The sequence below is a fragment of the Pyxicephalus adspersus genome, chromosome 3 (assembly GCF_032062135.1).
Source record: "Pyxicephalus adspersus chromosome 3, UCB_Pads_2.0, whole genome shotgun sequence".
In the NCBI taxonomy this organism is placed as follows: Eukaryota; Metazoa; Chordata; class Amphibia; order Anura; family Pyxicephalidae; genus Pyxicephalus; species Pyxicephalus adspersus.
Window position 1 is genome coordinate 27,446,300 of NC_092860.1, and position 27,035 is coordinate 27,473,334.

Below are 27,035 nucleotides of genomic sequence, written 5' to 3' on the forward strand. Positions count from 1 at the left end.
GCATGTAAACACATACATTATTGCATTTACTAGTGAGAAATTGCCTTGACATGTATTTTTGTTCAGCTGGCTTTGAAACTCTTTATCCCTATAGGACATACCTAAGAATCTGATCTGTTATGTTTTTTCTTCAGAGCAGCTAAAGTAAATCAGTTTGGTCAAAGACCACCCCAGCGTAGAGCAACAATAACCCAATGAAGTAAATCAAGTGAGAAAAAATGGAAAAAAAAGTTATATTTTAAACTTTCATTTTTATAAAGAAAATTGCATATTGGTTTAAGCCTGTGGTCTCCAACCTTTCTGACAGCAGGGCCTGGTAACATAGTATAACATTTTGCCATGGCCCGGTATATGTACAGCTTACACTACTCTGCTATTCTCAGCAGCTCGGCATAAGTAGTGTAATAGAGCTGATGTGCTGTCAGGTGGCAGAGCTGCTGGGAATGGCAGAGAAGTGTAAGCCTTTACATACATTGCTATGCCATCCTCACCAGCTTTAGAGCAGTGTAAGGAGGGCCGCCGCTGGTACAGCTGCCGGAGCTTCTGCCTCATGTCATTTGCGGCCCCCAACTCACCAGCCAGGGACCGGCACCGGGGTTCAGTACCACTGGTTTAGCCAACAGAAAGCCAAGAGTAAGTGTAATAAAGATTTTTTTTTTCTATTACAGAATTATGATTTGCAGTATACTAAAAGTTGTATTGTTCTGTGAATTTTCCAGATGTGCAGTTATAGACACGTGCTTTCAGTCCTTCTTTCCTGAATCACCACAGGTCCACATTCTGTAATGTCGGCAGGGATTCTTCTGTCCACAGGATACTATTAATACAATATCCGCAGTACAAACAGAGAAAATCTGCACTTGCAAATAGTTTTTGTCACTGGTCTGTCTTGTGAAAACAATGGGAGCGCTGCTTGTAGTTACCAATAATATATGCTTTTACCCAACGGGAATAGTTATACAAGCTACAGTATATGTGTGATTTAGGACTGATATACACAAAATGCACCTAATAGCTTGTCAGTACAACCTTGAAAGCTTAGGAAAAATTTTGGGGAACATTAAGGGAGGGATTTAAAAACTGGAGTTGTTGCCAAATATAGTGAGCTATATTTTAATGGTATTAGTGCCTAATAGATAAAAAAAATCATAATATTCAGTTGTAACACCAGTTACATAAAAAATAATTTGAGTGCATTTTATATTGCCAAGAGTTTAAGTGTTGATTTGAAACCTATAACTTAGGACTTTAACCTATAACTTATAACTATAACCTATAACTTAGAACTTAGAACTATTATAAGAATAATAATAACTATTGCTTCATAACCTATCACATCCTATACATTCTCTCTGTCTCCCTGTCCTGGGTAACATCTGCTTTCTGATGCAATACCAGACCAATTTAAATTTGCACAGTAGGTTGGATTCTGGTGGATGGCTATGAGAAATTTTGTGGACCCATAGATACACCAAAAATTATTTATTTGAGAGGCAATAATAGTCAACCTAAGACTTTCCTGCTTATGGCTGAGTAACATTTAGCTGTTGCAGCCCCCACACCTGCTTCTTGTAAGGTTTATTGAACCATAGGAGTAGTCATCTCTCTGTATGAACATACGCATGGCTGATTTGCTGAGCACAGTGCAAGGCATCCAAATAGGCAGATAAATATCTGTGTGAAAAACCCTCAAGCTGGTAGATGTTGTTGCATAAGTATTTTAAGCAGACATTGGAAAAGCACCAATAAACATAGTTATATATTTCTAAAATAAAAAGGATTAAAAATCAACTATTTAGGATAGTTTATAATTATACAGTTTATTGGCTATCTTACTATAATTCATTTTAGAAGTGTGTAAAGCCTAAACATTGGATTTTAGGGGTCCCAAAACTTGTATATTTGACAAACTTTTGTGTTGATCAATGACTAACAGAGAGCAATACTACTGCTAAAATGTGAATACTGCCAATTCAAGTTGATTTCCCACCTTATATATTCCACTGCACAGCATGATTCCCATGAGGAGAGAAAAGGGCAATATGGGGCCATTTACAAATGCTGAAACTTAATGTGCTAGAAGTAAGAGAAACCAGAGAGACGTCTTTCTTAGTCTGTTGTTGCACCTTTAGGACCATTCAAGACTCACGATGGACTGCATTGCTCAGCTATACTGTAAGCAATTTTTTGTGCATGGCTGCAACAGATCATGGTGCGGTTTCCAAAGGCTCACAGCTACAGGGTATTATACAGGTTACAGTTTTTCTTGGGAGCGGAAAATCGTGGTTTTCCACCCTGAGTGTGAAAGGGCCCATACTGTCCAGCACCAAGCTGGGGCTAGGAGGTGAAAAGACTGCATTGCTTAACTACAGCAGCAAAAAGTCAGGTCACCAGGCTGGCTGTACTGTATATTAACACTGTTAATGTAAATGGACAGACAAGAAATACAGACTTTATCAAATAGGACAACTCCTACATATGTATTACTTACTATTTGCCTGGATTTACGCTTTAAGCACTCATGGTTTTGTTGTGAGCTATACCCAACTTTTAGGAACAGAGCCTATTAATAGCAGTGTCAACTCCCCACAATTTATTTTTAGACTTCACAATAGTAATCTCCTATACACAGAATACATGTATGATATGTTGTGTGTACGTCTGTGTGCCAAAGGCCTAAAGCCTTTTTGAGGCCTCTGTGGTCATTGTAAGTCAAGAAAACAGGCTTTTGTTTACTGTTGAAAATACTAGAAGACTTTCTTCTGAATTTAGAAAACAAAGCAGCCCTGTTTGCCCCCTTCAGCTCTATGTATATCTTGAGACCTCAACTAAAAACAGCACTGAGGTCTAATTTCAGAGACAGACAGGGATAGATCTGAGGCATGTGAGACGCAGGCCAGTCTAGAGTCAAAGCTTCATTTAAACACCCTACATCATTAGGTTATAGAGAAATATGCATAGTCATACTTATGATTTGATGATTGTGATGTTTTTTTTTTTAATACTGTTATTGTAATTAACTAAAACATATTGACAGTACTATGGTATGGAGTAAATCACTTTAGATATTGGTTTTTCATAGTTGTCTATAAAAGGAAATGTAATTCTCCAATGTTCCAAAGTGAGGAAATACCCTCTGCCCCATCAAGTGCCACCACTGGAAAGTTTCCTATCTTTTCTTGGCTTACATTCTCTTCTGGTAACAAGCAGAGAGTGTGAATCTCCCCCATCATACCAAAGACAGCAATGGAAAACTAACTGGGGGTTCTAATCCTATATATGCAATTGAAAGCCAAACTACTAAATATTTTATTTTTGTTTTATATAGACAGGAAACCATAGAATCTGGAACATAGTCAGCTTTGTATTGCCATTGTGACCTTGCCAAAGAGTTCTCCTTACTTCTAGACTATTTAAAAAAATGGGTCTAGAACAGAAATTGAGTTAAAATCTCCCAAATTAGGACATACACTCATTTCATGGATGGCATAGAAGGTTTAGAACTTATATAATTGTAATTTCCAGTCTATAGTCAAATGATGCATCTTAAAGCTGACAAAACACAGCAGGGATGTAACATTTGAAACCTGAAATATTTTTAATGCTTCATCTCCCTATCTGAAAGAAAAATAAATGTTCCTGCTGTTCACTTCTAAATATAAAAACCTAATAATTGAACATTAACTCACCTACGTACATCAGCCATATCTGAATTCCAATAACAGCACACATTGTCCTTTTAGAATGAACAGGTCTAGGAATGAAAACGGGGAAAGCTGATGTTAGTTTTCTTTTTTTCTACAGAACAGTACATTGAATATTGTCTTCTTTGGTAATTTCACCTGAGTATAAATAAAATGCATTACCTCTTTTCATAACATGTCCTTAAAAGGTACAGTGAACATCATCATATCTCCACATGTGCAAAACGCTCCCAGCAGCCTCTTCAGTGATGAGTATCAATTACTTGATTGTAGCCATATTGCAAAGAGCGGTGAAAAGCAAAGGATATAGAAGCTAAAAATGAGTAAAAATGCCTTCAACATTATCCAATTTCCACCCTGTCTTACAGCTTGATGTTCACTGCAAGGAAAGCTCCAGCTTCATCATTGTGTCTTCTATCCAAGGAGGTGGTTGGTAAAATACAGAGAAAAGAAATATACTTATACATTTATTACTTGTATAAAGGTACATTGTGTATACCCAGAGATAATTCAGCTTCAAACAGTAATATCTGCTAGAGCCCAGGGATTACTATGATTTACAAAAATTTTAGGTATGGGGTACATATACTGACAAGTTGCAAGATTGGTTTAACATTGAGACCTATAAAAATGGTAGTTTTTGATGACACAAGAAATCTGCCTACTCATTTTATAATCTCCTATTTTACTGATGTTATTTAATAATTAATATTATTAATAAACAGGATTTATATAGCGCCAACATATTACACAGTGCTGTACATTAAATAGGGGTTGTAAATGACAGACGAATACAGACAGTGACACAGGAGGACCCTGCCCCAAAGAGCTTACATTCTAGGAGGTCCAAGTATACATGGTGGCATGGCGAAATTTTTCATTGGCAACAGTGAGATATGTCGTCTAAGATCCATACCAGGCATACTTTAATTGATTCTGCATGTGTTTTTTTTAACCACATTAGGTTAAGAGCTTTTACTCACAATTTGTTTTAGGGATGCACCTTTTTGCTTTTGCACCCTGTTTCCCCTATGATAAGGCACTGTCTTATATTTTTTGAAATGCCAAAATATGCCCTAGGTCTTATTTTCAGGGGAATGTCTTATTTTTCCATGAAGAAGACTACAGTACACATTTATTATTGAAAATCACTCATGATCACTCATGTGCCATTGATTGTCCCCTTTTGATCACTCTGTGCCATTCATTGTCACCTTCTGATCACTCATGTGCCATTGAATGTCCCCTTCTGATCACTCATGTGCCATTCATTGTCCCCTTCTGTTCACTCTGTGCCATTCATTGTCCCCTTCTGATCACTCTGTGCCATTCATTGTGCCCTTCTGATCACTCATGTGCCATTCATTGTCCCCTTATGATCACTCTGTGCCATTTGATTGTTCCCTTCTGATCACTGACTCGCCCGTAACAGACTCTGTTAGGGCAGGGATAAGCAGCTTGCTTGTCCTTTGAAGTTACTTTCAGTTTCACTCTGCACTGCAGCCAGCATCGAGGAGTCACACAGAGGCACACAGTGTCAGGTATCGGAGGATGTCTTATTTGCGGGGGTGCTTTATTTTAATTGTTTGAGCAAAAATCGGGGGGTGGCTTATTTGATGGGGATGCCTTATCATCGGGGAAACACGGTATAAACATTGTTTATTAATATTATTATTATTATTAGTGGTAATAATAATAATACTAATAGCCTAACCTATTTTATGTTGTGTTTTCTGAACAAACAAGAATTCAACTTTGTAGAACATTTAAATATTATAATAATAATTGTACTTAATTTAATATTATTAAATAGGAATAATTCCTGTAGTTTGTCCTAACACAATTGTCTGCATTCTCAGACATTTAACTTAATTTGATGAAAATGATGCACAATGTTGATAGAATGCACAATAATTATTATAGTAGTATAGTATTATTTATATATTTTTAATCCTAAAAAAAAAATAAAAAAATATATAGTACACTCTTTTTAGTTAGTGAGGCTAGATCAGGTCATGGTAGCAAGAACAACAGCAAATTTGTAATATATTGCTGTCTTTAATCAGTGTACACAGACATTCTGGTTATCATTAAAGCTGCATGGACAAGTTCTTATCTAACTAAGTTGGAATTGCTTTCAGCAGAAGAACAGCAAAATCTGTGAGTAGCAGTTCTGAAAGGTTAGTAGTAGAGTAGTTTGTAGCAATATGCTGGATGAATAGGTGTAGCCCAGAGGTTGGAACTCGAGTTGCGCAACTTGGACTTGAGTCCAAATTAAGTCAGCTAATAAAGGACTTGCAACTCGACTTGGGGGTTTTCCCCAATGACTTGCAACTCGATTCACAACTTGATTTCTCTGCTGACAGCAGAAGGGGGAAGAGATGTGAGGCTTCTGTAACACAGACCCCCCCCCCCCCCTTTAGCTGTCAGTGGAGAAAACTTAGAATGCAAGAAAGGTGGGGAGGAGGGCAGTGAGTCTTATGTAACGCCGCCTTCCTCCCCATCTTTCTTGCATTTTAAGGCTACGTACACCTAGGCGACCGTCCTGACGGATCCACTGACGATGGACGAAGAACGATCATAATGGAAGCGAAGGAGCAGAATGGTGCTGACAACTGAAGGGGGGGGGGCTGTGTTACAGAAGCCTCATTGCCTTCCTCCCTTTTCCCTTCAGCTGTCAGAGGAGAAATACTTGGACTTAAAATTTGATCCTGTGCTCAAGAACAGGATCAGAGCTTTGTTTCTATATGGGGACAAATAGGGATAAGTCAAGTGACTTGACTTGGGATTCGACTTGAAAGAATTCTTGGTGACTTGACCTGGTGTCAATGACTTGGGACTCGACTTGGACTTGAAGGATGACGACTTAGTCCAACGTCTGCTGTAGCCAGAACATCACAAATTATCGTTGGCCTGCCCAGTTTGTCTTTCAAAGATTTGCTTGTGAACTAAGTCAATTTGTCATTTGCAGTCATGATAAAGCCATGATCAGCATATTGTATGAACTAAAGCCTAAGAGGGAATTATTGGTAAAAAAAATACAGGATAAAAAATGTAAACACAATGCATTTTTTAGTGGAAATATTGTGTTTTCCACTTGAGACATGTTGTTATAGATCCCCATGCCCCCCCTCCCCTCACAACAATTTTGGTGGCATGATGTTCAGTGGCTTTGTAATTCGCTGAAAAAAAACGACAAGCAGCTTAATTTATTTTTCTGACTGAGACTATATTTTAACTTGGTTTTACAGAAAAACTGCATGCCTTTTAAACAAAAAAAGTAATTTGGCACATGCAATCAAATTCAACATTTTCACACCCCCAAAAAACAATTTACACAGCAAAATGCATTTTCTGACAATTTCCAGCCCATCTTTATAAAAAAACTCAATGGGATTCTTTATATAAAGCCCCTATGAGATCAGCCAAATAAATTCTGGCTGCATTAAAGCTGTAATTAATTACTACACTATAGTGACAACATGCGCATAAAGCAAAGCTGATTTATTACATGTTAAATGAATACAAAAAACTTGTATGAACCTTGTGACACTTATTTTCATTAGTAGGTATTAAACTGGCTAGTTTAAATTAGATACTGTATACTACTGCCTTTTAGGAAACAAGATTATACGTAATAATAGATGGAGTGTCTATATATACTATGAACATTGCATTTGTCACATGGACATTTACGAAGTTATATAACAATGCAAGCATTGGGCAATTAAACATGATTCTGCTGTTCTCAATAATAAACTCTGTGACGGAGCTGCATTTAATGGTTTGCACGCATACAGATAACCTAAAGATGATATATTAATTGCAAGGTGTGCCTGCCAAGTGAAGTATTGCATTATTAAATTAAAATAATACAGCCAGGGCTGATCATATTTTTTATCAGGTGCCTAGAGTATTGTGTGTGTTTTTTTATATTGTTTCCGTTCACCTAATTTATACGTTGCATATATAGGTACAAATGACCAGCCCAGGTTCACATTGGTGCTTAGCCTGAAAACTTATTTGTTGAAAAAAGAATGATGGATACCAAAGCTTAGTGAGATTACACTCATTTTTATTGACCCGCACTTGGTTCTTCCTCCAAGAACACTTTGTATAATTCATATTGATTAACAATAAATTTATTATAGATATCCTTATACCCATTACACCAGTCGTTTAGTCAGCAGTCATGTCAAATGAAATCTTTCTACAGAAAGGTTTAGAAGTGCCAGGAAATGTGATGTCCGAAATATTTATCAACTGTTCATAAGAAATATGGGCACTTATTTTTAGTACAATATATATTTTAGGGAGCATTTTTATCCACAGCTCAGGCATGAAACCTTGCAGCAAGATATAACTAAACAAAGAACCCTCAACAGATGGTACAAAAAAATATGACTTCTAAAAAGGCAGGGAAGTTGTGGGTCTCCAGTAGCCTGCAGAGGTCCCCTCTCTCATGTTGTCTACAAATCTGGCATAAAGGGCCAGATTTATAAAGTATCTCACAGAAGGTAGCTGCATGCTGAGTCTCAACCTAATCTCCTACTGACAGCCTAGGACCCCACTCTCAATTGGGATCCAAGTGAATCCCCACTGAACGGCACATGTGCAGCTCAGAGTTGAGTCAAAGTAACTCCCCAGGGCCATTTGCGGGAATTACATCATTTCAGCCCTGCCAGTCAACGTAGACAAAAACCTGAATGTTTGCCTCAGTGATAGAGGGAAGTTCCATTACTATTTTAATAAATTTCTTAAAGCAAGACAGGATTTTTGGGAAAAAGAAAAGTTTTCACAGTCACTTGTACATACTAAATATAGGAAAGTGTAAGTGAACATGTTTCTTACAGACAAGTTTATTTTAGGTAAAAACAGTGACAGTTATGATGGCACTTATCAGGCAATTTAGCATGAGGGAACATGAAATATGATGTAAGTTAATTTTCCCTCGTGTTCCGACACGTGTGTAAGCCACTTCATAACATCATCCATGTGCATGTGACTTACCCATCACATACAATGACAGTTGTGACATGACAAAAGAAACTGTTATTATACATTTATAGTATTGCAGCATGCACAGAACAAGAATGTTCATGCATTTGATAGGATAAGATAAGACAAATGTGGATTTGCGTTTTCTTAAGGTGTGTTATTAGCATCTTAGCTGAAGATGATTTTTTAATATGAGGGTGAAGCATGATCACACCCATCACAAAATATATCCTCAGTAACAATGATTCTTTGTGTTCTGATGCATCCTCAACTGAAAAGCGTGTTACTTTATTAGTACACCATACAAAACAGCAAAAATCAATCTAAAGGACTTCACTAATGGCCTAACACGTGTGTCTCTATGCATAGCAGGGAAATGCATTTTTAGAGTGCTCAGTGGTGTGACCACCACAGCTTCATCTGCTGTGCATCTCCTCACAGATTATGTGAGTTTTGGGCTATGTACACACGTTAGATTTTTGTAATTGGTAACAATCTTTCACGATCCTTTCCAACAACAAAAGACTGAAAGATACCATTCTGCTCTATGAAGAGGAGGGGGGGGAGGACGAATGAGCGGCACCCCGCTGCGCTCTCTCCCTTTCACTTCCATTGCATTCGACTTTGACCGTTCGTGGATCCGCTAGGACACATCCAGGAACGACGTCAGACAGCCGCTGTACACATGTCAGATTATTGTCCAGTGCTAGCCCTGGGGTGAGAATCGGATGAGAATCAACTGACGTGTGTACATAGCCTTAGTCCTTCTTCACTGATGGTCGAGAGATCACAGCTTGCATTACTAGGGCACTGTACCATCAATAGTGAAAGAGATGGCCTGCAACACTTTTATTTCATGGGTAAAAATGCATAGGGACCCAACAGCCAACAGGAAATGCCTATTTTATGGACTTGCTGGGGTTAGATTTCCCAGGCTTATATAGAGCCTCCTTAAGTGGCCACTAACTGCTACCAGTTTTTGGTATTCATATCGAGCTTCATCTGTTAGTAAAGCCCAGTCTGATGACTCTCTAGCCCTGATATTTTCTGCAAACCTGGCATGAAAAACAAATGTACTGTCTATATGTATGTTTTTAACATTTTGATAAAAAGGTTTTGAATGACATGCAAAGCTTTTCCAAATATTGACATCAAAAATATACAATTGAAGTTGCCTAATTGTTAGCAACAATTTAACATTTTCAAAACCATTAACCTGCAATCATTAACATTTTCTACAACACTTTTGCAATGTGTAAGTAAAAAAATGTAAGAAACCTTAAACAAGGCAGCCTGCAGTTATCCTACAGTGTATTCACTAATGGGTCAAAAGCTATGTACAGACACAGGATTTTCATTGTTCGTGATGGAGACTTCTGATCCCCTCAGCAACTAACAAGTATAAGCACTGTTGTTGCTTAATTTGGAGGGTGCAAGGGCATACCTCCTCTTCGCCCACCTATCTCCCCTCTATATATAGTACTGCGATACATACATCGATCTATACAGCGCTTGTTCTTTCTACTATCATTAAAATGGATAACTAATAAAAATTTCCTGCAGCAGTAATTGAGCATGTGTATGTAGCCTGTGAGCATGTGTATGTATATTGAATATGTAAATATGGACTGTAGCAGCCATTCTGTTCCCAATGCTTTAGAGTTACAGTAGTATTTCTTTCCTTAGCTCCCTCCCTCAGTCACAAACAAAGGTGATGATTTTGTTTGCAAACAATGCACAGAGTATGTTTTGTATTGTTACTTTCTCATAAACATTAGCAATGCCTGCTTAGTGCCTTCATTTTTACCTAAGGACATCCACTTATCTTATGATTATACTCAACATAATCAACATTTTCTAAATCAATAATTATATATTTTGCTAAACTATCATAGTTTTGGTTGGACAAGTCAAACAGGTACTAATGTCAAACAGGTGTAATGTTCTCATTCCTTTCTGTGACAAGGGCAAGAATGGGAAAAATGCATAGTTTGCTGACAAAGCAACCAATTTAGTTACCAAATTATGTCTATTACATAGGAGTGGTACACATGCCAATCTTTCAGACCAAAATGCTATAGAAATACAAATCAGATCACTGATAAATAGAGTTATTATCCCTATTATCCTCAGCCTAACCTTGGCAAGAAGTTTTACCTTGAAGCTAATGCAGGATAATACAATGTTGTTACCTGAAATATCTTTCTATGTAAGTATTCAGTAAAACATGTGGAAAATATCACCATAAATGATGGAGTTACTTTCAAACATCTTTCTTAGAAACAAAAATTCCGAGTTCATGATAAATAGCATCACAGAATGTAAATCTCAGGGTATAAAACCATCTCACGCTCTCGTACAGAACAATTTATTTTCCATTTGTATCTGTGGTTGTTTCCTGGTATTACGTAAAATTATATGATATACAATTCTAGTGTGGTTTTGGAAGGAATGATATGGTTTTCATTCCACAACAAAAATATACTATACTACAGCAACCAACTTTTTTAAGATGTGTTACTTGAGCTGTAGGTCGAAGAGGAAGATCAAGCAACAATGATATGCCAAACCAGGGTTTATTAACAGCAAGAGCAACTTTCCAGTTTCAAAATATTAAAGTGTGCTACTGTCAGTGTTGGAAAAGTATCATCACAACTTCCAGTTCTATTATATGTACTGCCAGGACAATCTCTAGGATATACTTTTTTGTCTATAGCAAGCTTTTTTTTTAGCAGCATCATGCCTGTAGGAAAGCTTTGGGGTCACTAACACCACACTTGCATTGCTTTAAAATGTGCGTAATTAGCCATAAATAGGTCCCAGGTACATTTTCGGACAATTGGGGGTCTTGTCTAATATAAAGTAGAGGCTCCATATGTACTGTATAATAGCTCCCTGCACCCCCAGCCATTTTGTCATTTGTAGCCCTGAAGAAGGTGAGGGCTCTGTGTAATTTCCCAGTTTGCTCCTCCCAAAAAGCAGTCCTGATGGGTCCCTACATTACAAAGTTGACAGAAAATGTTGACGTTTTCTAAATTACAATAAGAGAAGCAGGATCAAACCTGATCCTTTATTTCACAATCACCAACAGAACTGTTAAGCATGTTGCTCCCAATCTGTCTAATGTTCTACTACCATCTATTTTTTTAAATTAATTTTATCTTCTCTAAACGTTTCTAAGCATTTACTTGTAAACTGCTTTTGCCTCAGGTGAGGGAAGACTTCTTCAGAAAACATGCCAGCTTCTTCAGGTGTTATGCACAGAAAGGAAGAAAAGAGAAATACAGTTTAGCTCATTTTGCAGCAAGACTTCAACCTGCACAGAATTACCTTGCAGCTTTAACTAAATCTGAGTATGAAAAAATGAAATGTGAAAACATGATTTATTACAGCTCATGCTGAAATGTCACACAAAAGACCTTCTTTTCTGCTGATGAGAACCATTTTGTTAAACTGATGCAGGTCCACTTTATACACAACAACTCCTTTGTTCTGGCACATATAGTGAGACATAATTAACCTTTATGTAAAGGGATTGTTTTGTGTTGCCTTCATTCAGTATTGTATTGACGACTCTTTAATTAGTTAAGTAATTGTGCTATTTTGACATAATTGTTATGCCAAGTGGGAAATTTTGCACCAAATTCTTTATGTTGTTCCTATTTCAAATGGCTTCTATAAGTCTGGTTGCTTTATATAAATTCAGGTTTTGTTTTATGGGTAATAATTCAGTAGAGATGAGCAAAATTCTAATCAATTTCATTAAAAAGGCACAAAAAGCTTGCATTAAAGTAAAATTGAAGTAACATTGAAGGCCCCTGAACGTGGTGTTTTCACAAATGTTACTGGGTCTGGAAAGGGACCTGTGGGATTTTTTTTCAAATCAAAGAGAAAAAAATGTCCCAATGGTGTCAGTGGCAAAAAGAACATGTTAGTGAAAAAAAAAAAAAAAAATACCAGTGCCTTGTGTACACTAATCAGTGGAGTTATTTGTGCTCCTTACTCTCCATACCTGACAGTTCCAAAACGGTTAGATAGCATTGGGGTTAATTCTATAAGGAGGCAAAGCATATCCATTGTGGCTTTCATCAGATTGTTAGGGTGCACCCTGAATTCTAACTATAATATGTATACATCATTTTACTGTCAGTAATTACATAGATTTGCTGGTATCTCTAAATGAGACCCAGTGTATATACATATTTACTATATGCCACTATTTTATGTGCTAGCCATACAGTATCACAGAGGGCTATTTGTCACTAGGACTGTGATAAGGGTACATTCACACTTCCTTGCTCCTGTGTGTTTCATCAACATGCACATTCATGTACTTACTAACATGTATTGCATTAGGCAGCCCAATAATTCTGAATGTCATTCTGAGTGCCATTCGAAATTATATAGAGCATGACAATAAGCATTGGGATAACATGCATTTGCACACCAAATTGCAAAGTATTGTTTCAGCTCTGTTGCATATGAATCTTTAGAAAATGGATCTCAGAAAGGAACAGAGATTTCCAATAGCATACTGTAACTTTTTGTTCTGCGTAAGAATATCCATGGCCCTTTTCTTAATCCTCCCTGTTTGTTTACAAATCTAAGTCATAACTCTATTTACCTTAGTATCTTTTTGGATGGGTGAAATAGTTTTGCAGCCAAATACTGGAGGGATTTAAGAATATCAACAGAAGAAAAAAGTTTTTTTAAATTTGCTTTAATCACTAGGCCCAAGCAGTATCACATGACTAAGGGACTGATGTCACTGCTCCCCTGTCCCCCAATTCTATTGATTTTAGTGACTTTAGAAGAAGAAGCAGCAAGATACATCCAAGGGTATTATAAGGAACGGGAGGGTTGAGGAGACACTGAGGCTCTTCGTAGGTACGCTGTCTCTCTGCTGTTTTGGCATGATGGCCACTTCTGTTCAAAGTCATCATCAGTTTATGTTTATAGATGTTTATTCAAGGTTGTGATAGAGTTATGAGTGAAAAGTAGAAACTATTTACCAATGTGTTAGATATTAGGACAGTCCAGTGTTTGCTCAAGGTGTGCATACATGGCACATACACATTTTCTCACACAAGTGGCATTAACAGTGTGGGGAACACTAATGTGTTGTCCCCGCTGTCACTGTGATTATCCTCTCTAGTACATTTTATTATTTGGACTGGTAATTCCTTGGGTTCTGGTTGTCTTCACGCGCTAATACAGAAATGACAATTAACCTCAACTCACCTGGATTTATCTTACTGATAGTCTGATTATTTATCCTTCAGAGTTATCTAAAAACACTATCAACAATTTGTGGATAAGTGTATGGATCATTCTGTGAAACCATGCTGAGAAATATGTCCAAAAACATTTTACTTAATTAAACATTTTTTTAAGGTATTCTTAAGAGCAAAGCAAATTCACAATATCGGGTATCAGGTCCTACATTATAGGTAAAGTGGAATTTATAAAGGACGCTTTGTTTTTAGTATAAAAAAGCAGAGCATTTTTTTGCTCTCCATTTTCCACTTAATTTCTTTTCACTTTCTTTCCTGGTATTCCAAAAAGTGAGAGAAAAATCTACCATTTCCATTTTAAAAAGTTACTATAGGACAGGGGTGTCAAACTCAAATATACAGTGGGCCAAAATTAAAAACTTTGACAAAGTTGCGGGCCAACCTTGAAATTTATAGAAAAAAGTGATGTCTTATGAGTGGCCCGCTGCTGGAACTCCCTCTTCATTGAAATAGCCCCGCTACTACAATTCCTGGCATTAATTGCATCTATAAAACAGTCCAATGGGGGCCACGCATAGGCAGAGTGCCTGCTGGTCTATAGACACGAGTGATGCCAGGAATTGTAGTAGCGGCGCTATTTCAATGCAGTGGCAGGCCAGCTGCAGTTCATATTTAGGATTCCTTTGGGGCCCAAAAAAGGACGTTGAGGGCCAGATGTGGCCCTCGGGCCAGAGTTTAACACCGCTGCAATAGGAACATTTCTCCCAATTCAAAGATTTACTTTTATCTCTTTCTCTGATGACTTCTGAAAAATTAGAATTTACCCTGACTTTCTGTCTCAATAACAGTGATTAATAAAACAAGAGAGGTGAATCTCTATAGTGAGATCACAGGCAGAAACATGCCCTATCTAACCCTTATTTTCTGCATCCAGAACTGTAATCTCATGTTAGATCAAGGGAATAGGTTGGTGTGAGGTCAAAGAGAGAAACCAGGGAGAGCTGCCTTGACCCAGAAAATTTACATTCTTAGAAGTGTTCATTTCCCAGTGAACTTTGAGGGATTGGTTCCAGTAATCAGTAATCTAATAATCTAGTAAAGTATAATATGAATATAGTTTATTCACCATTTTGTGCTCTAAAACCTTTGAAAGAAGAGTTGCAGGCGACACCTGATGCAGCTAAGGTCAACTTACAACGTTCAAAATTTGAGAGCTGGGATTTCTGACTGCTTTTACAATCTGCACTCACTGAAATGTCATTCTTCTTCTGGTGTAGATAGTTCTGCAACAAACTTGTTGGACAGGACCTCAGACATTTTCTCTATGCATTTAGAATTAGGATTCTGCCTTTAAGCCTGTAACTTTTAAAAATCAGCAATGGCAGTTGCTATTTATTATCCTTGCAGGTTCCAAAGACCTCCCTCTACAATAGCTCAACTGGAATGAAAATTCAATGTCTCCTCATTTTACTTTCCTTTGCTGTTAATGGTAGAGTCCAGCATTTCTTAGACTTATGACCCCTATGAGCACCTCTGATGGCCATTTTATTGACAACATTGTGCACACCATGATCTCCAACTTTTGTTTTTCACATTGTTGCCTTGTTGTTGTTGTTGTTGTTGTTTGCCAATTTCCATTATATCTTTTTATATAAAACATTGAGCAAAACTTTTCTTTTAACCAATCTTCATTTATTTAGAGGTTTTGAGATAGAAAAAATTATAGTACAACATGAATAACAAATATGCAAGTAATAAAATCGTTTTTACATATATTAGGTTAACTCTAGACTTTAGCACAGTCCATTTGAGGTAGATAAAACATTGAGAGCAAATATGCAGTCAGTAGTTCCACTTGCAATTAAAAGAGTTAACTCCAGAATTTAAAACATTCTATATGGTCAAGAAAAATAAAATTATGGGTAGATGCAGTGTACAATCGAGGGGAGGGAAGGTAGTGGGTGAAACACGGGAGGATGGGATATGGGGGAGGGAGAGGATATTTTAAAAAATAGAAATCAAATAGAAATAGCAACAGCCCATGTCCGATCGGGTTCAGACCTGAGTTCAGAGGGTCTTTGTACAAAAAGGAACCTATGCTAGAGAAAAGTAACAATGTATTCTAAAATAGCTATCAGGTTCAGGTGCCCTTGGCGGTCGGAGCACAACCTTCTAAAGATGCCTCCATAAAGGAAAAGTAATATCCACATGATGTCTATGTATGTTTGGGTATACTTTCCGTTAAAAATATACATTAATTTCAATGTTTGGACAATGAGTCATTACCACCATTCTCTCCAATGATCACAAATGTTTCTTTAAAAATCCCCTGTCAGATTTCAATAAATAAATTGGGCCCAAAGAATTGAACCTTTATGCACCCCTGCCAAACAGCATAGGCATGACCCCTGTTCTCTGACAGCCTACTGCAAAATAGATGCAATTTTACTTATGTGAACTAAAATCTGCATTGAATAGTGCTTTTACACTTTTTTCCTTTTGAGGGTTACCCTAATGCTCGCTTAATCCTTTTGTATACACACTGATCTATATTTTTATTTGGCCACATGTGTATATAGGATTACAGCTCTTCATGGTTGTAACAATGTACACTTCCCACATGGAAGGACATTGTGTTCTCATCTAGTTGCCAGAGGACTGAACACAGAGCTACTGTTTAATCAGAATGCTTGGAATACTTAAAGCTATACACTTGGAGATTATAAACCAGGCAGTGACAAGTGATAATCCTGCTATTGGTTGTTTTAGAAAATAGTGTTAGTTTCTTTGATAGACAGAACTCTTCCTTCACATTGGCAGCTCCCAATGACTTCCTTAGCGGCACACTACGAGTAACCAATACAAACTCCATGGGGTTGTCAGCTAAATGTTAAAGCAGACCTTCCATGAAAAGTAAAGCCCCCAACTCCCCAGCAACCCAAATGCTCAATCTCACCATAATTTCTGTGCAACGGAGACCCCATTCATTTGGTGAAAAGCTTACAAACCTTATTCAAGAAAAAATCCACCTTTTAGTATAAATAAACATATATATATATATGTTTATATATATATATATATATATATATATATATATATATATTTTTTTTTTTTTTTTTTTAATATAAGATAAAAGCCCTAAGGTAGGCACAGACCCCTAGATCTGATGTTATTACAACCCTGTGTCTTGATTTACGTTTACCATAACACTAACTATAATCTGTGTGTTTTGCACTTTATCGTTGTGTTGTGACTACAACAAAGATTAAAAATGCCTTTAGAAATATTATGAAACCTTGGAAACTATGGCCCAGTATTTTAGTGGTCCTTGTAACATTACTATGATTCTGCTACTGATGCCAAATGCATGGTATTGTTGTGGCAATATATTTGGCAGAGCAAGGAACATAGCTTTACAATTTTGCAAACCAGTCTAAGTGTCAGGAAGCACGTCCCGTCCCAAATAATATATTTATTGTCTTGTTTATTTTTTTGTAAAAGGGGAATTAAATGCGAAATGTTCTCTTTCTTTTTAGTGGGAGTAGTAGTAGTATTTACAACACTGCAGTATTTTGATCTAAGTGCCTGGTCTTTTATTCCATCTAGAAGACAACTATAGGATTTGGCAGGTATGATGATGGAAAATAATACACTGGACTGTTGAGCTATGAATGATGTACCCAGAACAAGATTTTGCTGGCTGGATGTTGGCTGCTATACTGGCTGCTGGCTGTCACCTATGTGCCTCATGCTACCTTTTCCAAAAGAACATGGTATTCCAGCAGTTTTGGATACCATCACAATGGGCTCTGTGTACTTCAGTTGTGTAACAGGGACCTGGAAACCTTCATTATGTACGTCTGACACTGGCTGTTTGTCGCATTTTACCTCATTGAATTGGAGAAATGACAAAACCTTTTGGGGAACATTTGTGTTGAATGGTGCTGATTGTAATGAGCATATATGCAGATGACATTAAATATATAGACTTATTTTACTAGGGTGTTTTTTTGTCTATGCCTAGTAAATAAGCAAGTATATCACTTATTCCTTCAAGTGTAATAATGTCTATAGGTCTTTTTACATTCCCATTCTGAAGTGGAACCCAACTCCCCAACTGGAACTCAAGTCTGCTGATAAAATAAATTCTTTGGTGAACAACTGCTACTCTATAGATGCCATAATGTAAACTGCACTTCGCATGCACCATAGCCAAGGTACTAAAAAAGCAAAATCCTAGTAGAAAAGGATTGAGAAGGGAAACATTTTAAGTGTTATGTTTTAAACAATGTATTTTATTACATTATACATTTATCACATGTATGGTACATAGAAGAATAGAACACATAAAGATAACTCTTAGTCAATTAATCAAAAAATTAGGCATCATTTAAATACAAAAATCATAGGTACAATGTAAAGGACTGCAAGTTATCCAGAGGATTTACCTCTTTATTTCTTCAGGTCAACGAGACTTTACCAAATTTGGCTGAACAGTTCAGTTTACATACGTAACAATATATAGAGGTAATACAGATAGATTTACAAGGTATCACATCCTAAAGCCACTAAATATTCCGTTTCCAGTGCAATAAATTTTAATTTTACAGATTGTTCCAGACAACAAGCCTAAGCTATCCTTGTGATTCTCTCCAGAACAGATGCTGCTAACTGTGCAAATGCAAGAAAGTTCAATCGGTTCACCTCAATCTTAGTTCTTCATAACGCACTGCAATTTAATTTTATTGTGCTCATCACATTTAAAGAGGGTGGATCTGCTTCCCGGTGCTTCTATTAGGTAACATTCTCTGCTTCTGCTGACTATGCCATTTTTTTCTTGCATCTTTTTTTTGTTCCAGCAATGGAGTTCATATGGAGACCAAGGGTAATATTACATGGGCTAACCCCCAATCATGCCCTATAGATATAAATACATAAAGGGTTTCCACTATTTTTGTGCAATCTGAGGAGATTTAGTTCAGTTACCAAAGGAGTGTAAGCTGTTTGCAATTTGAATTATCTCCATGCAGGGGATAATTCACTTACATAGAAAATGTGGTATAAGAATACCCTATTAAGTGCAAGTAAATGTAAAATGATGATTGCATTGGTCAGCAGCTTCATCTCATTCACTAAGCTAAATGAATGATCCCCTTCATTAAGTGAACAGGCTTAGCTTCTTTAGGTAAATAAACCCCACAATGTTTGTTGGCTGATTAGGTGCATTATGTTACTAGTTTTACTAACTAGTTTTCCGACTACTTTAATTACATGAGCTTGATATAACTGTATGCATTTGTTGTCATTTTATTGTTACTGTAACATCTATACCCTAGCACAACCTACTGTAACTAATCCATGGAAATTTATATGTTGTTAGACGTTGGCTGATGGGGTTGTGGATTGTGTATAAGCGTTGGCTGGGTTTCTCACTGACACATGATGAGGTGCTCCAGGATTTGTCTTTATTATGAAGAAAACAAACTTTTTAAAATCTGGTCTGGAGTTCTAAAGCCCAGAGGCATTGTAGAGCTGTTAGCCGACTATCATTAATTCATTTAGCTGTATATAGGCCTTTATAGATTTGAGCTGAATGAGGCTCATAGAGGGCTCCTACACTTACTCTTTAGGAACCCCCAGCTGGGTGACTTTGACAGAATGCTAAAAAGTACATGTGCTTCTTGATTGTGAACCATTAGGGGCACCCTATTAGAGAGGAGGTGATTTGGCTTGGACAAGCAGTTGTATTGTTTGTGTTATGCTATAGATTTGCTGCACTCCTCCAGTATTGAACAATGTTTATTTACTGCCATGCTGAGTTGAAGTGCAGGACGAACCTGCTTGGACTGTTCCTGGGTGTCCTTGGTGCAGGGATTATGGCTGTCACTACTAATTCAACCTCTCCCCCTTACAATGGTTAAATATGTGACTTAATATGAGACAAATATAACGTAACGACTTTCCATTTAAAAACATGTAAGAGGCATACACTACTCCTAGGCTAATGTCATTGCTCACTAAGTACTGTAGTTACACTTTAAGCTGAAGAATGCTTTATTATAAGAGATGATAATGGCAAAAACATGATTGCAGTTTAAAAGAAGGTATGTGTAATTGCTTCCAACTAGTAATATTCAATTGCTTCCAACTAGTAATATCCAAAGTAATAATTACTAAAAGAGCAATAATCTGATCTAAGGAACTAGTCTAAGTGCCCTTTAGGGGTGGCAATTTTTTTTCCTTGTAAATTTAGTAAAAGTTGTCCTGGGGTTTTATTTGCTTTACTCTAGACCACAAGTGTACAGTAGTTGGTACAGATAACACATCATGTAAATATGTTTATAAAAATAAAGTCACTTCTAGGCTTGGTAATTCAGAATATACATTACTGCCTAATCAGTGAATATTGTAGCTGGTAACAATATTTTAGTGTGATCATAGATGTCTTTTTCAGTGCTTTTTAACATGGAATTCAGACACAACATTGGAATTGAAGCAAAACAAATCTGAATCACCACTGCCCACTTGCTTTCAATGGAAATCTTTGGCAGGGCATTTCAGACGGCTGTATTTAAATCACTTCAGACATGGGTGTCTGCAGAAAGCCTTAAACATCAGGCAGATGCTTTGATTTTGATGATGACAGTGGTTATTGTGATGGCTGGAAAGATGACAAAAAGGCAAGACCTTGTTGGAAACTGACGAGTAGTTACGCCATTCGAGTGAATGGAGCTTCTGTTCACCACGTAAGAGGTATTACGGGAACTTCTGTGTGAGAACCTTTTTTAAAAAGCCAAGGAACAAAACATGTTCTCATTTCTAAAAATATGACATTAATATAATCAGGTGTGTAAAAGAACATTTTATGTTGTACCGTTCAGCTCATATAGTTGAGCAGTCCAGAGCATGTCACTCACTGTCCTTTTTTATTAACATTTTTGTGTGAGGATAGTCCAGATTTTATCCTAAGCATTGGCAAAGTCAAGAACAAGGTTCTGTAACATCCAAAGAGAAAATACCAAAGTGTGTCCTTACATATCAGCAAATAGTGTAAAGGATGTGGTGTACCCTTTCATACCAGTTTTTTTATCCGTCAAAAATTGAACAGGATTGAGGGGGGTTGCAGCATGGTTAAACCAGTGGGATATAACTGTTATGAGAATAGTGAAAAGAGATCCAGGGTTTTATTACTAATATTATAAAATAACTGCAGCCCTAGTTCATAGATGAGCCACTGTAAGACCCCAGATTCCAAGAGCTGTCCCATCTGTCTTAGCCCTGCAGATTACATTGGGAGAACCAGTGTTCCAGGATATATGCTACTCCTGCTCTGGAGCCACTGTTGGCACACCTGACACACAAGGAAGGACTCCCTATAAATTACACCAAGAAAATGACTCTCCTAATAATCTACGAAGCTGAGCTTCCAGTGGGGCAGCACCCTCTCCCCTCATCACAGCACCCAAGAAGAAAGCTTTTCCAAACTCTGCATTGGCCCAGCCCTGGTCCTACTTGCAGGGTGCTATTCAATTTTCTTGGAAGTTGCATAATGGGTGTTGGCCTTCTATCATCCTGGGAACATGATGTTATCTAGCCGATCTTCTCATAATTTTACAAATCCCACGATTCTACGTTAATTTGTCACTTTCTTCAATTAAATGTTTCCTTCCTTAGAGGCATAACATGCTCAGCAATTATTAATGTGTCATAAAACGTAGATGAGTGTAGCATCCTCTCCCTATCATTATCTTGATATGTATTCATTATTTTACATAATTATAAGCAATAGGCTTCAGCATATTAGGATAGAAGAAAATGTTCTACTTTTTAGCTACTCTTTTACACGTGCAGCTGAAAATTAATGGTTTCAGCCTCAGTTCTCTGCAAATATTCTGTTACTGTGCTTTCCCCTAAATGTCTGTATTTGCCATACATAAAGTTTTGCTTCTGCAAATACATTACAGAAGATTACAGATTACACTCATTAGTCATGGCTGTCTCTATTAGTCCTAGTGACCTGATCAGTGATATGAGTTATGGATCACTTGTGCCAATAGAGACAGAGAATCTCTCCAGCTGGGTTTTAGTTACATATATACTTTGTAGCATTATACACTATAGAAAATATTCTGACCATGAAGCGTGTGAATCCTAACAATAAATTTCTTTTATTTTGCCCCTGAAATACTTAATTTAAATAGTTTAAACAGGTTTTCAGTATTTATTGAGTATTGTTATCCTAGGACAAGAATTGTGTTCTTGGCAGAATCTACTTCAATGAACACATTTTTTTCAATAAAGTGCATGACGACTGTCAGTGCACCTGAGTTCATTAAAACAAATCTTTTTGCAGTGCGATGCACAAAACATTTGCCACTGTGCATTGTAGTTTTCTGAAGTTCTCTGTTTGTATCTGTTGCAAAAACAATAAATGGCAACACGGTACAACACACATAAGCAGTTCTTTGGCATGCATTACCATAACGTAGTGTGAAGAAGCCCTTAAATTCAATAGATAATCCCTTGGTATGCTGAGCAGCAAAGGATTAAAATAACAACATGACATTTCAGATACAAGTTACAAAGGCTTTTTCTAGCCTGAAGTAGTCAAACGTCTTTTTGAGGCTTAAAAGTAGATTTTTACTTATATACCGAATGTTAATTTACAAGTTTGTACAGGTGAAGGAAAATGTCACTGTTTACACGAAGAACACCTTTAAGGTGATTATTATATCATACACAAGGTTTAGGCAACAACTACGGTATACTGAGAGTTTTAGAATAGAGTTGCGGTACATGTCAGGGCAAGAGGAAATCAAATATGAAATTTGTCATTTATCACACAATTGTTGAATATCTAAATATTTAACTTAAAAAGAAAGCTGTAAAGGTTCTTAAAACAACGGTCATGAAGAATTATGGGCACAGTAGTTTTTTGCATGCACAGGCTGTTTTGACGGTTGACATTTTGGTATCTACTTATATAGATATACCCTCAGCCCGTTATTTTTTCTAAATTTTTTGTGCACTAAAAAAAAAGTTGTTTTTGTGGTGTGTCTATATTGATAAAATCTAGCCTCTAGCAGTTGCAACTGTTGTATTAAAAACTATTTCTAACTTTTAGGAACAAGGTAAATAAATTAGAAATAAATGACATGTGACCTGCAGATGACATTCCTCTCGCTTGCTGGACCTGCTTTAGGTGGATTTTACATTACCATAGACTTGTATGGGATCACAAAACCCCCTTAAAGTGAACGAAAGCCCATTACACCATTCCTTTAAGAATCTTCCTTAGTGACCACCAATGTGATGCAACATTCTTTTGTCAAAGTGATGTAATTCTTTTAGCAGTGCATTGATCAGTGTTCTGCTATTAGAAACAGGTGATTGCATCTCAGTTGCAAGAAATTAAAATTGTATTTGTTGCCAAATTAATTCACCTTTAAATAAAACTTGTAATCTATCTCTACACATCTGTTGCAGGATGAGTAGTGTATGCATTTTTTTTAATTTGATATTATCATTCTTATTATTCTCTCTCTCTCTCTCTCTCTCTCTCTCTCTCTCTCTCTCTCTCTCTATATATATATATATATATATATATATATATATATATATATATATTATATACCAGCTTAGGATAGAATAACTTAACACTTCTTATAAACCAGTCTGACCAGTCTAGTAAATAATAAGCCTGGAAATTATATTCTTTTGCGAATTTTGATTTTTAAATAAATATGACTTGAAAGCAGGTAAATATGACTAGGGTTCAATTGGGCGTTCATAATATAATCACTGAAAAGGAAAAGTTAATGTTTCCACCTGAAGCAACAACATGACAGCTTTCATGTTTGAGAAGACCCTGTAAAAGAAATGGTATAATATATTTCCTAAAAACAGGGAATGTTCTCCATTATCCACTGCAGCTTTTCTGTTTTGTTATTAAAAGTTTTATATAATAAATTATAGTATTCTTTTTTATTATAAGGATATAAAAAGTGTTGAATGCTTTTTGTTGGCATGTTCACGCCTGCTGTAAAACATACATTTGTCTACATTAAGAGCAATTTCCAAATGAAATTAGTTTTGATGTTATATTCTTTGCACTAGAAATTTAACCTCATGCATGGATGATGTCTTACTTGGCTATACCCCATATTCCCTGTTCATGCTACTACTGCGGTCATGTTACTTGATGAACTCTCTGAGATACTGACACTGATCTTTGCTGCAGAAGCGGTGTGCATTCAAGTGTAGTTAAAATGTATTCAAGCTTGGATGAAAAATATATTTACCCAATATTACTGTTATGATTTGTTAAGACTAATTCATCTGAAAGGGATGCCCTTTAATATGCACATTACATTAGTTACAGCAATCTCATGTAATGTCACATGCAATGCTGATTCATGATTGACTTGAATTATTAAAAGGAAATCTGTTCTAAGATGAATATGTTGTAGGCCAATACTAACCTCATTCTGAAAAATACCATCTGCCTGACTACTTTTGGATTAAAATAGCTCAATAAGTATTTTTCTACAATGAAACCATTTTGAACAGCATGGTGGGAAGGAGAAAACATAAAACAAGGGATTCAGCAATGGCAGCCTACATATTTCCGCTAGTACAGTATTCGGATAATAACATGGTGCCTTTGTGTGATTTGACCACAGTAACTGATCAGCCCTCATGTTCCATTAGTTTGTGGTAATGTCATGTCAAGTAAGTGACTTAAAATATATTATTTGCATTTATTTTTAATGATGCTTGGTTTCTTTAATTTTTACAGACCAGAAAACTGACTAAAGCAGAGCGCCAGAGGTTCAGCGAAGAGGTGGAGATGCTAAAAGGTCTGCAACATCCAAACATTGTCAGATTTTATGATTCTTGGAAGACATTGGTAAAGGGACAGATCTGCATTGTCCTGGTTACAGAGCTTATGACATCTGGGACATTAAAGACGTAAGTGCTTTCATTTTAGTTGTCATTGTCTGTTGTTTGAAGTTGTTTACTTCGTATATATTTGCTGCACTACAAAGCACCATAAAATGTAACACAATGTAATAAAGAGTACAAAAAGTAGGTGTGTGTGCAGAACTGGATTTCAGGGAAAATTCAGTTTTTTTGCCATGTGTCCACATTGGCAATACTTCTATTTACTGTGTTGTGTCATTGGGCCTGATTTATTAAAGCTCTCCAAGGCTGCAGAGGATACACTTTCATCAGTGAAGCTGGGTGATCCAGCAAACCTGGAATGGATTTCTTCATCATTTCTTCATCATTTGCTAGCAAATATTTTGAATCATGGACCATATCCATTTCAGGTTTGCTGGATCACCGAGGTTCACAGATGAAAGTGTATCCTTTCCAGCCTTGAAGACCTTTAGTAAATCAGGCCCACTGAGTCAAAAAGTGAGTAAAATCAGACAGTAATTTTTATTAAAAAGTGGAAAACGGTTGTTTGAAAGATTTTGTTCCTCTATATATGTCCTAAAGACTTTAGGCTAGTAGATACAGACCCAATGCAGATAGTGTCCTGACTGGGATTTGAATCTGTGACCTTGTACTGTAAGGTCAGAGTACTAGTCATTGACCCACCTAGTTGCTATTCAATTGGATAAGGACCCAAGTTTCGTAACATCAAGGTGCTAGTCACTGAGATACCTTGCCTCCCACCCAATTGCTATCAAGTTAGATAGGTACCCCAGTTCTGTAAAGTCCACATGTTAGCCACTGAGCTACCAAGTAATTCAGCTAGTTGCCATCAAGTTGGACAGGGACCCTAGTTCTTTAAAGTCATAATACAAGCCTTCATGCTACCATCAAAGTTGCTATCCAGTTGGATGGGGACCCTAATTCTATAAATTCAGAATGCTGGCCAATGAGTTACTATGCCACCCACCTAGTTGCTAACCAGCTGGATGCAGACCTTTGTGACCTGAATCCCTGGCTGTTTATTTCTAATCTAATACTTTTTACTATCTTACTTTACTAATTAATTTTTAAAATCCACCACCAATGTCCTTGGTAAGATGATAAAATATTTTTGTGTGTTTAAAAATAATACTTTTTTTTTGTTTTGCTTTTTTAGATACTTGAAGAGGTTCAAGGAGATGAAATTGAAGGTGTTGCAAAGGTGGAGTCGACAAATTTTGAAGGGTCTACACTTCCTCCATACCCGCTGTCCTCCCATTATACACCGTGACCTTAAATGTGACAACATCTTCATCACCGGGCCCACTGGCTTTGTTAAAATTGGAGACTTGGGTCTGGCCACCTTAAAAAGTGCCTCTTTTGCAAAGAGTGTCATAGGTAAAGTATGGTGGACAAAGAATGTGTGTATTTATGATTGCTTAGTTTACAGTTATACTTTTTTGTAACCACAATCCCTTTTTTCTATTCCCTCCTCAAATGTAATGCCTTTTGGAGCAGCGGTTGCCAGCCGGTGGTCCATGGCTCTGGCCGGCGCACCCCCGAGCGGGGTCAGGAGAATGACCCTGCTGGGGGGACGCACCGACCAGAGCCACAGACCATGTCCCCTGTGCAGTTTCTAGGGTCAGGGAGGTGGGCAGGCTGCATCCCTGGACACAACCAGCCCACTCTCTTATTGCAGGCTCAGATCTTCGATGGGAGAGTGGGCAGGGTTATGTCATAATGATGTCACTCCGAGTGATTTTAGTGGTCCACGGAACTGAAAAGGTTGGCAACCACTGTTTTAGAGCACACACTATTTTTATCAGAGAGTATGTTTTTCCTCACATAAGCATATCAGCTTATACCACCTTTACAGGTGTAGGTTTAACACACTTAGCAGGTGCTGTGGTAAAAGTTGATGTGGTACAATTAAATAGTTTCTGCTGTTACAATTAACTTATTTCCGGGGTAACGGTACCTGCGCCCAAACTATAGACGTTAAAATGTTAATGAACTCTGGCTTTTTTATTCCTTTTTATGAAATACTGAACCACCTAAGCCTAAACCTTAGACTAAGAACTAAAATTGTTTTGTACACGCATAGTTCTGTAACTGGATCCTTTGCACAATTCATGGAAGTCATGAATTGAAAGTATGCAGTATCATGATCCTGCTG

The 27,035-nt window shown here is 37.0% G+C and overlaps 1 protein-coding gene across 1 annotated transcript in view; it reads left to right on the forward strand.

The window, feature by feature from the left end:
- WNK4 (WNK lysine deficient protein kinase 4) overlaps positions 1–27,035 on the forward strand; it is a 116,167-nt gene that overhangs the window by 39,134 nt on the left and 49,998 nt on the right. Inside the window, exons 2-3 of the mRNA XM_072404058.1 lie at positions 24,735–24,907; positions 26,037–26,257. Of these exons, the coding sequence (XP_072260159.1) occupies positions 24,735–24,907; positions 26,037–26,257 (394 nt within the window). The remainder of the gene's footprint in view (positions 1–24,734; positions 24,908–26,036; positions 26,258–27,035) is intronic.